Below are 11,555 nucleotides of genomic sequence, written 5' to 3'. Positions count from 1 at the left end.
TTGTTGGAGACTCAAATACAAAGTTCTATTTATTTTCAATAATGAAAGCAATACAACAGAGAGGAATTAATCTACTAATTTTTAAATCTAACACAATCGGGGGTAGTTTTGTGCTAAAGACTAACTAAAAACACATTACTAGTAACAAAGTAAGACTGTTCTTCAGACTCTCTAGGGTTGTGTGTGTCTTTTAAAAACCGGGTGGTAAGAAAATACATGCTAGAGACATGTCTATCAAGGACTTGAAGAAAAGAACAGCCAAGAAGCAGGGTCCCCAAATATTACGTTAACAAAGGGAATATGGAGTTTTCAAAGCAGTCTAGAAATGAGAGCTCAACGGGGGATACAGAGTTTGGGATAGTCCATGTTCAAGGCCTTGTAATGAAATCTTTCCATATTTCTAGATTCTTAATTTGGAATCTACTACAATCTAGATGAGCTTCTGCCAAAAGATAGGAGGCTCTTTATTCATGCTGCCTGAAAAGATCTCCCTCCTAATTTTCCTCCTTTGACTTTGTCACTAACTCCTGTCACCAATATAGCAAGGGTTCCATTCCAGAAAAGGATTACTACTATGCAGACCAAGTTCTCTCTAGTTTAGATATTCCTTTCATAAGCACACTGATACTGCCAGGGACTGCTCTAAATATATCCCATTTCTTTTATTTTTATCCTCCTACACAACTCTGCTTGGCTACAAAATCTGGGGCTTAGAGAGCAATGGTAGTATTGGTCAAAAGACAAGTGTCAGCTCCAATGTAAGAATCTCTGAAGATCAACAGTCAAAACCCTTTTTTAACCACCTCATCTGCCACACCTTTTTTCTTTTCTCATTAGCTTGCCAATCATTTCTTGCGAAATTCAATCCTCCGAGCTACATTCTGAGCACCAAATTTTTTGACCAATGCATCTCTGGCAGCCTCATCATCTTTTTGCAAATCCAAGTCATCCTGTCGGGACCAAATGGGATACCCATCAGCCCTTCGACCAGACTCTAAAAAGGAAGAAGTAGCCTCTAGCTCACCGCTATTTTTTAGGAAGGCCTGTGTAACTGTTGACAAATCCAAGTTAAACTTTTCCATTAACTGCCGGATGATCTTGATGGCAGCTCCCACTTCTGGTGGAGAAACTTTTTCTTCTTCCTCCTCCTCCTCCTCCTCGTCAGGCTGTGTTTCTGAGTCTTCCTCCGGTGTAGGTGGATCATCATCACACATTGTTATGTGTATTTCAAAATCAGGGCTCTCATCCACCTAGAGAAAGTGATGAATACAACCAGTTCCTAATTATCAAGTCACAAACACTTACTCTTGTGTTATCTCGTCTCTCCCAACTACTGCCTTCTTACCCTTTTCACCCTAATCACACTGGATGTTCCTCTAATATGCTATGTTCCTTCTTACATTTACTCATGTTGGATGTGTATACACGTATATACCTATGTGATGGGGTAAGGGGGAATATGTGTGTAGGTGGTAGGTATATTAAGTGTGTGTGCATATGTGTGTATGTGTATGTATAATCACTTCTGGTATTACAACATTGGCAGCTACACTGAATATTAAAAAATACAGTATATGCACACACATACATATGTGTACCCATGTGTACATTAGATTATTTGTTGAAAGTCTGTCTGACTTTACTCAGACTGTAAGCTCAATAAGGGTAGGAATTGTACCTGTTTTGCTCATCACTACATCCCCAGTGCCTACCAATGCCTTCACATAATAAGTACTCAAAAAACATTGCTGTATGAATATATTAGGTTCTCCAAGCTATACCACATTTAGACACATTACAAAGCATGTTATGTGAGAAGAGACCTATGTAGGCCATGTTTGAGAGTTGTTGAGAGCATCTGAAAGTTTATGGAAAATGAACCAAATAGCAAAAACTAAAAAAAAACCCTCAAACTACAAAAGGCAACAATCTGGGGCCGGCCCAGTGGTGCAGCGGTTAAGTGCGTACATTCTGCTTCGGCGGCCTGGGATTCACCGGTTCAGATCCCGGGTGCAGACATGGCACTGCTTGGCAAGCCATGTGTCCCACATATAAAGTAGAGGAAGATGGACACGGACGTTAGCTCAGGGCCAGTCTTCCTCAGCAAAAAGAGGAGGATTGGCAGCAGTTAGCTCAGGGCTAATCTTCCTAAAATAAATAAATAAATAAAGGCAACAATCCCTAAATTCTGCCAATTCCTGTGTATTCCTTCACTCATCAATTACACAAACTTTACATTACTTTCCTGTTTTAGACTGAGGCTTAGCCATTTTTCTTTGTGTTAGTAAGAAAAGTTAATTTACAATATCCTTTTTCTTGAAGATGATACGCACATATAATTTGGATTTTTTAAAATTACCCATTATTTTATGCCTCCTGCCTTTCTCTGTAACTATGATTAAATATGGGATTCCAACAGAGAATAAGAAGCTAGATTAAATACGGAAGAACTAAAACAATTCCAAAAAAGCTGTAAGTACAGGCATACCTCATTTTGTTACACTTAGCTTTACTGTGTGTTGCAGATAGTATGTTTTTTTACAAATTGAAGGTTTGTGACAACCCTGTGTCAAGCAAGTCTATTAGCATAATTTTTCCAACATCATTTACACACTTTGCATCTCTATCACATTTTGGTAATTCTCACAATATTTCAAAATTTTTCATTATTACTATATTTGTTATGGTGATCAGTGATCTTTGATGTTACTATTGTAATTGTTTTGGGATGCCACCATGCCCATATAAGATGGCAAACTTAATCGATAAATGTTGTGTGTGTTCTGACTGCTCCAATGACCAACCATTCCCCTGTCTCTCTCCATCTCCTTGGGCCTATTCCCTGAGACACAACAATGTTGAAATTATGCCAATTAATAACCCTACAATGGCTTCCAAGTGTTCAAGTGAAAGGAAGAGGTGCATGTCTCTCACTTTAAATCAAAAGCTAGAAATGATTAAGCTTAGTGAGGAAGGCATGTCAAAAGCCGAGATAGCTTGAAAGTTAGGCTTCTTGAGGCTGGCCCAGTGGCACAGAGGTTAAGTTCGCACATTCCGCTTCTCGGTGGCCCCAGAGTTCGCCGGTTTGGAGCCCACCTGCAGACATGGCACCACTTGGCACACCATGCTGTGGGAGGTATCCCACATATAAAGTAGAGGAAGATGGGCATGGATGTTAGCTCAGGGCCAGGCTTCCTCAGCAAAAAAGAGGGGGACTGGCAGTAGTTAGCTGAGGGCTAATCTTCCTCAAAAAAAAAAAAGAAAGGCTTCTTCTGTCAGTTAACCAAGTTGTAAATGCAAAGGAAAAGTTCTTGAAGGAAATTAAAAGCCCTACTCCAGTGAACACACGAATGATAAGAAAGTAAAACAGACTTATTGCTGACTGGAGAAAGTTTGAGTGGCCTGGATAGAAGACCAAACCAGCCACAACATTCTTCAAGCCCAAGTCTAATCCAGAACAAGGCCCTAACTCTCTTCAATTCTATGAAAGCTGAGAAAGGAAAGGTGAGGAAGCTGCAGAAGAAATATCTGAAGCTAGCAAAGGTTCGTTCACGAGATCTAAGAAGCTGTCTCCATAACTTAGACGTGCAAGGTGAAGCAGCAGATGCTGATGTAAAGCTGCAGCAAGTTATCCAGATAATTAATGAAGGTGGTTACACTCAACAACAGATTTTCAATGTCGACGAAACAGCGTTATATCAGGAGAACACACCATTCAGGACTTTCACAGCTAGAGAGAAGTCAATGCCTGGCTTCAAAGTACAGGCTGACTCTCTTGTAAGGGGCTAATACAGCTGGTGACTTTCAGTTGAGGCCAATGCTCATTTACCATTCTGAAAATCCTAGGGCCCTTAAGAATTATGTTAAAATCTACTCTGCCTGTGCTCTATAAATGGAATGACATAGCCTAGATGACAACACATCTGTTTACAACATAGTTTATTGAATATTTTAAGGCCACTAATGAGACCTACTGCTCATAAAAAAAGATTCCTTTCAAAATATTACTGCTCACTGACAATGCACCTGGTCACCCAAGAGCTCTGATGGAGACACACAACCAGATAAATGTTGTTTTCATGCCTACTAACACAACATCCATTCTGCAGCACATGGATCAAGGAGTAATTCTGACTTTCAAGTTTTATAATTTAAGAAAAACTTTTCATAAGGCTATAGTTGCCATAGATGGTGATTCCTCTCATAAATCTGGGCAAAGTAAATTAAAAACTTTCTGGAAAGGATTCACCATTCTAGATGCCATGAAGAACATTTGTGATTCACAGGTCAAATATCAACATTAACAGGAGTTTGGAAGAAGCTGATTCCAGCTCTCATGGATGACTTTGAGGGGTTCAAGACTTCAGGGGAGGGAGTAACTGCAGACGTGGTAGAAAAAGTAAGGGAACTAGAATTAGAACTGGTGCCTGAAGATGTGACTGAATTGCTGCCATCTCATGAGAAAACTGTAACGGACGAGGAGCTGCTTCTTACGGATGTGAAAAGAAAGTGGCTTCCTGAGATGGAATCTACTCCTGGTGAAGATGTTGAAATGACAACAAAGGATTTAGAATATTACATAAATTTAGTTGTTAAAGCAGTGGCAGTGTTAGAGAGGACTGACTCCAATTTTAAAGAAGTCCCACTGTGGGTAAAATACTATCAAACAGTATCATGTGCTACAGAGAGACCATTCATGAAAGGAAGAGTCAATCGATGTGGCAAACTTCATTGTTGTCTTATTTTAAGAAACTGCCACAGTCACCCGAACTTTCAGCAACCACCACACTGATCAGTCAGCAGCCATCAACATCAAGGCCAGGCCCGCCACTGGCAAAAAGATTACAACTTTCTGAAGGTTCAGATAATGGTTAGCATTTTTTTAGCAATAAAAGCATTTTTTAATTAGGATATATACATTGTTTTTTTAGACATAATGCTATTGCACACTTAATAGACTATAGTATAGTATAAACATAACTTTTATATGCACTGGGAAACCAAAACACTCATGTGATTCACTTGACTACAACAATCGCTTTATTGCAGTGGCCTGGAACTGAAGCTGCAATATCTCCAAGGTAAGCCTGCATACCAAAAGCTACACTTGCTTGATAAAAAAATTTAACTCTTTAAAAAATTACATTTATTCTCCTGAGAAGCATAAAAATGCTTTTAAAAGAAAAATCCATAGCCTTAACTTTAAAAAAATTATACTGAGATCAAAGTATCAAAATGGAATGCTTTATACTGTTTAAAAATAATTCTTCCCAATTTTTCTCCCTCTCTCCCTTCCCACTCAAGTTGTCCTACCAAAAACTAAAAGCTGCATGTCTAGAACCTAGGATCAGTCCCACTTTCCATTTTCCTCCTTGAACTTCTCTCTTACCTTTCTGGGCCTCAGGTGTATGAAAAGGTAGATACGATGACCATTTTCAAAGGAGAAGGACATAGGTAGGAAAAAAATGAGTTAAATTTAGTTAACATACCACAATCTCATCAAACTCCCGGCTGGCTTCTACGAGCATCTTTTTGACTGCTTCTTCATTCTCCTGGATCTCTTCCTTTACAAATTCTTCTTCAGGCAAGTCTGGAGTTCTCTTATTCTGTGGTTCTATTAAAGAGACGAACAGCATCAGATTAGAATTAGCCTCTTTTGCAGAAACCAAAAATATAGTACACGAGCTCTAGGCCAAAAGTAAGCCTGCATTTTCCTTTTCTACTAGAAGACATCTGTTTTGGTCAGAGGATAAGAAAAACACAACACACGCATGTTCAATAATTTCTACTCTTGTTTCTGGAAAGTTGTACTATCCAAATGTGATAATTTTCCTAGGCTCTGATATGTAAAATAAAAATACTCTTCAAGCGTAATTCACTTTTTGCTTTGTATTTACAGATTTTGAAAATTAACAAAACTGTGCCATAAATTGGGTTCTCTGGGAAGCAGATTCTGAGATTGCGATTAACATATAAGGCATTTGGGGCGGCCCCATGTCTGAGTGGTTAAGTTCACGCGCTCTGCTTCGGCAGCCCAGGGTAGCCCAGGGTTTCAATGGTTCGGATCCTGGGCACGAACATGGCACCGCTCCTCAGGCCACGTTGAGGGGGCGTCCCACATACCACAACTAGAAGGACCCACAACTAAAATATACAACTATGTACTGGGGGGGGTTGGAGAGAAAAAGCAAAAAAAAAAAGATTGGCAACAGTTGTTAGCTTGGGTGCCAATCTTTAAAAAAAAAAAAAAATAAGGGGTTTATTAGAGAGTGCTTCCGGGAAAACACCTGTTGAAGAGAAGAAACCAAGAGTGGGCAGAGAGAAATCTGAGCTGTGAAATAGTTCCAACAGGGCCTCAGCTGAAACCAGGGAAAGGCTAGAGCTGGGAAGGCCTTCCGAGTTGACTGAGTTGGAGCGAGGGAGCCAAGACATTATAACTCCACATAGATCAGTCACTGGATGCTAGCCACCCTGAGATGACAGGACTATGGGCAAGGCAGCTCTCCCAGCTGCTGAAGGAAGATCTGGGAGATACATCACAACCCACAACATGCCATCTACAGAAAGGAGCAACTCCTAAAGCTAAACATCCTCCTGTTTCTCTTTTACTCTTAGTTCTCTGAGGATTTAACTCTGCTCTCTTTTCCAACTTAACAAAAACTGACTACTAAGGGGAAATTCTCTCACATGCTACAACATGGATGAATCTTAAAGACATGATGCTAAGTGAAATAAGCCAGACACAATAGGACAAATATTCTATGATTCTGCTTACATGAGGTACCTAGAGAGATTAAATTCATAAAGACAGAAAGTGGAATGGTGGTTGCCAGGGGCTGGGGGAGGAGGAATGGGGAGTTAGTGTTTAACGGGTACAGAGTTTCAATTCTGGAAGATGAAAGTTCTAGAGATGGATGGTGGCAATGGCTGCACACTTTATGCCACTAAACTGAAACAGTTAAAATGGTAAATTTATGGAATGGATACTGTACAATAAAAAATAAATTTAAAAAACATACATAACTGTATACCAAAATAAGTCAATTTTATTTTCTATAAATTTTTTTCAAGTAGTTTAAAAAAGAAGTTTTATCTCTTAAAGATACATGCTGAAACAGACAAAATCGTATGATGCCTAGCATTTTCTTCAAAATAATCCCAGAAGTCAGGATGAAAGGTATAGATGAAAAAAATTGGCCATGATCTATAATCAGGTGAAATTGGGTCATGGGTACATGCAGTACAGTTCATTATACTTTTCCAAATGTTTGAAATTTTCTATAATAAAAAGTAAACAAATTATGGCACAGACACACAACAACTTCAATATCTATTAAGTTAAAAAAAAAGCAAACTGGGGCTGGCCCCGTGGCCGAGCGGTTGAGTTCGCGCGCTCCGCTGCAGGCGGCCCAGTGTTTCGTTGGTTCGAATCCTGGGCGCGGACATGGCACTGCTCGTCAGACCACGCTGAGGCAGCGTCCCACATGCCACAACTAGATGGACACACAACGAAGAATATACAACTATGTACCGGGGGGGCTTTGGGGAGAAAAAGGAAAAAAAATAAAAAATCTTTAAAAAAAAAAAAAAAAAGCAAACTGTAAAACAAAATGATGTCTAGCGTGCTAATGAGCAAAAAGGACACAGCCAAGGGACAATAACAAAGGTTGCCCGTGGGAGAGGAACCAGGGGAAGGGTATGTAGCAAGGAGACTTACTTTTCACTATGCACCCTTTTGCAGTCTGAGTATATCTGTAGGATAAATTCCTAGAAGCAATATTGCCATGTTTAAGGGAATATGCATTTTAAATATTAGATTTTGTCAAAATGCCCTCCAAAGAAATCACACCAGTTTTCTTCTACTAGTAATGCAGGAGTGTACCTGTTTTTCATATACATCACTAACTCTGGGTATTACCCATTTTGTTCATTCTTGCCAATCTGATAAAATAATTTCCTTGCTCTGATTTACTGTTCTAAAACACACCACCACACACATTTATTATTTCAGTTTCTATGGGTCAGAAGTACAGGCATGGCTTATATTGGCCCTCTGCTCAGAGTCTATTTACTTTTATTTAACAATACTTCTGCATTTGTTTATTGGCCATTTATTTCCTTTTCTGGGAACTTCCTGTTCCATTTCCTTTGCTCATTTTTCTACTAGTTTTTCTTTTACTAACTTCTGCAAGCTCTTTGGTCCTGAAGGAAACCAACTCTGCAAAGTATTGGGAATATTTTTCCAGTTTGCCCTGTCTTTATTTATCATGAGAAGTTTTTGATTTTAAGTAATCAAATATATTAAAACTTTTTCTTAGTCTTCTTGGTTTCAGGACTATCCCCATGCTAATACAGTCACACATCACTAATACAATCATGCGTGAGGACAGGTACACAACCTCAGAAATGCATTGTTAGGCGATTCTGTGGTCATTTGAACATCACAGAGTGTACTTACACAAACCTGGATGGTACAGCCTACTACACACCCAGGCTATAACCTTATGGGACCACAGTCATATATGCAGTCTGTTGTTGACTGAAATGTCATTAATGAAGCTCATGACTGTATTAAAAAGTATATTCTTCAGGGGCTGGCCTGGTGGCACAGCAGTTAAGTGTACACGTTCCGCTTCGGCAGCCCGAAGTTTGCTGGTTCAAATCCCAAATGCAGACATGGCACCGCCTGGCAAGCCATGCTGTGGGAAGCGTCCCACATATAAAGTAGAGGAAGATGGGCATGGATGTTAGCACGGGCCAGTCTTCCTCAGTGAAAAGAGAAGGATTGGCAGCAGTTAGCTCAGGGCTAGTCTTCCTCAAAAAAAAAAAACAGTATATTCTTCAGTGTTTTCCCTTAGTCATTTTAGGATTTTAATTTTTACATTTAAATACGTGATCAAAATATGTAGAGTAGGGTAAATCCTGCTTAATTTTGTCCCAAGTTCCAAATGGCTTCCCAGTAGGCCCATCACTACTGATTTAAAAGCAAGGCCCTACATGACCTACTTCACCCATACACACAGCCTTGTCCTCTCTCCTATTCTCCCTCTTGCTTACTCCATTCCAGCCACACTGATCTCTCTGCTGCTCCAAGAACACACCACCCACATTCCCACCTCATGGCCTTTGCACTTAATATTCCCTCCGCCTGGAACACTTCCTCAGATAACCACCTGGCTTGCTCTTTCATCTCCTTTGGTCTCTACTCAAACATCAGCACATGTAGTGACCTTCCCTTAGCATCCTGTAGAGAAGAACCTCCTCCCCAGCCCTTACGCTGATTTACTTTTCTCTACAGCACTTAGCACTGCCCAGCTAGCATGTTAAGATCCATAACCGCAGGGACTTTTATTTATTGTTATATCCCAGCAGGATAACAGTAACTGGTACTCAAATATCTGCTGAATGAATGAATCTGAAATGTCACTTTTACCAAAAACAAAATTCCTACTAAGCATACTCAACGGAGAAACAGATTTACCTCCCCAGACTTCACCTGTTACATCTAATAGGCATAAGGAAAGAAAAGGGAAGGGGGGGGACTTGCCTTTTTAAACAAAAGGCTCCGTCAGTTTAAGCTGTCTATACCCACTAGATCAAAAGTGAAGCATCTTAACAGCTTGACACCATGTCCTAACTGATGAGGATTTTAGGCTGGTTAATTTTAAACTGCAGATGAGAGGCAGGCTCCGACGACTGGAATTTGCTTGCCCCTTGAGAGACATTTGCATTTGTGAAAGAAGGGAGATGACCTTGTCTCCAGAAACTCTCAATGGGGAAGGCAAGAACTTAAGTTGGTTAGCGTCTGGCAATCTCATGTAAGTAATTTAGGGTGGTGGCTTCTGACCTTTACTTAATCCGATTTGATTCTTATCTAAAAGTCAGGGGATCACCCAATAGCCAGACCCCACCTGCACTGATACCATTTTAACTTTTTTTCATATTCTTTCCTTTGTCTTGTAAAGAGATGGCTCACATAACTATGCCTTAAATTTAGCCTTACTCTCCACTCATGTTTGCAGCAGAAGCGGCAGCAGCAGCTCCTCCTGCTCGTGAGTCCTGTCCCCATGCAGCAGGTCTGCCTGCCCATCAGTCCTGTCCCCATGCTGGCAGCAGTAGCACCTCCTCCAGCCTGTGGGCCCTGTCCCCCCGCAGCAGCCTGACTGCCCATGGGTCCTGTCCCCACGCTATTCCACACTATTCTCTAAATAAAAGAGCACTACTGCCAGACCTTGAGAGTCCAACAAATCTTTCAACTCCTCGACTCACCAACCCCGCATCACTAACCACACCTGAATCCCAACATTCAATTCAACTGCGTTAAAAGCTCACTTCCCCTGAGCACAACCCTTGTCCAGTGGGTGAAAACCTTCTGACAGGACTACGCACTCAATTAAGCCAAAACATGAAACCAAACTCGTCTGGCACGCCTTTAAAATGGTTTATATCGAACCCAGCTGAACATGGAAATACTTTTCCAAAACCAGTCTCTGAAATCTCTCTGAAAAGATAACACAAGCTGGTAAACGCGTCGCCTTCGGGGGAAAAAAACTGGGTGGGTAGGAAGGGCGAGAGGACTTTCCATGCGCGCTTTTTGTACCTTTTGAACATCGAACCGTGCCAATATCCCAGATATTGGAAAAGCAAAGGAAACTCAGAGACGAAAACAATGCTGCACTTTTACCCGGATGTCAAGAGAGGGAGGGGCCGCGCGGCGCCAGCAAACACGCCACAATGGACGCCTGACACAGAGGGGAGGAGACGCCCCCGCCCCAGCACCGGGGTGAGCAGGGGGCCCGCGCGGCCGCAGCAGCAGGCCTCACCCCCGCTGTCGGCGGCCTCGGGGTCCTGCTCGGCTTTCCGCTTGAGTTTCTGGGAGGACGGGCTCACGGGGGCGTCGCCCAGCAGGTACTTGTGCTCCTGGCCGCGCAGGCGCTTGAGGTAGCGGTCCTTGAGGGACTGCCACGAGTGCTGGGTGAGCGCGCTCTTCTCCAGCGCTTTCCACAGGGCATTGCCGGTGACGGAGCTGGGCGAGCGGGCGTTTTCCTTCACGTAGGTCAAGATGGCCAAGTCGTCCGCGTCCGTGAACCCCATCCGCCCCGTGTACGGCTTCGGCTCGGGCTCCGCGGCGCCCTCGGCCGGGGCCCCCGGCTTCGTCTCCAGGGTCTGGTCGGCCGCCGGGGCCGGGCGCAGCCGGTAGGCCTCCAGCTCGAGCCTCTCGTTGCGCTCCACGCAGTCCAGGATGTACTGCGTGGAGATGAAGTCGCCCGAGGCCTCGGCCAGCGCCTCCCCGGGCTGGGCCAGCAGCACGGCCCCGGGCTCCTGCACCCGGCACAGGGTGCCGCCGCCGTGCAGGATGAGCGTCGAGAGCCGGCGCTTCGCCGGACTGGGACGCACGTAGAAGGACATGGAGCTGCCGTCCTCCCTCACGAACAGAGTCGAGGAATGAGTGGGCCCGTTGGGGTCTTTCCCCGAATCCATGGCCTCCGCCATAGCTGAAGAGAGGCACCAGGAGAGCCGCCCCCCTAGGGCGTCTGGCGCACACAACTAAACCA

General features: G+C 42.8%; 1 protein-coding gene across 1 annotated transcript; it reads right to left on the bottom strand.

Moving 5' to 3' along the window:
* TERF2IP (TERF2 interacting protein) lies at positions 1-11,493 on the bottom strand. The gene is made up of 3 exons (XM_014847209.3): positions 10,824-11,493; positions 5,490-5,614; positions 1-1,250 (listed from the first exon to the last, which is right to left on the bottom strand). The coding sequence occupies exons 1-3, from the start codon at positions 11,491-11,493 to the stop codon at positions 846-848; spliced, it is 1,200 nt and encodes a 399-aa protein (XP_014702695.1). The 3' UTR covers positions 1-845.
* Between the last annotated feature and the right edge of the window lie 62 nt (positions 11,494-11,555).

Source organism: Equus asinus, chromosome 28 (genome assembly GCF_041296235.1).
Source record: "Equus asinus isolate D_3611 breed Donkey chromosome 28, EquAss-T2T_v2, whole genome shotgun sequence".
Lineage (NCBI taxonomy): Eukaryota > Metazoa > Chordata > Mammalia > Perissodactyla > Equidae > Equus > Equus asinus.
The sequence above is the reverse complement of the archived record's forward strand: the minus strand, read 5'-3'. Positions and strand labels throughout refer to the sequence as shown.

Bases quoted from the DNA above. Each gene is read 5' to 3' on its own strand.
- TERF2IP (XM_014847209.3), bottom strand. From the start codon at position 11,493: ATGGCGGAGGCCATGGATTCGGGGAAAGACCCCAACGGGCCCACTCAT. The intron at 5,615-10,823 runs GTGAGGCCTGCT...TCTCTTTAATAG, and splicing joins CGAGGCCGCCGACAGCGGGG to AACCACAGAATAAGAGAACT. The intron at 1,251-5,489 runs GTATGTTAACTA...CACTTTCTCTAG, and splicing joins GGGAGTTTGATGAGATTGTG to GTGGATGAGAGCCCTGATTT.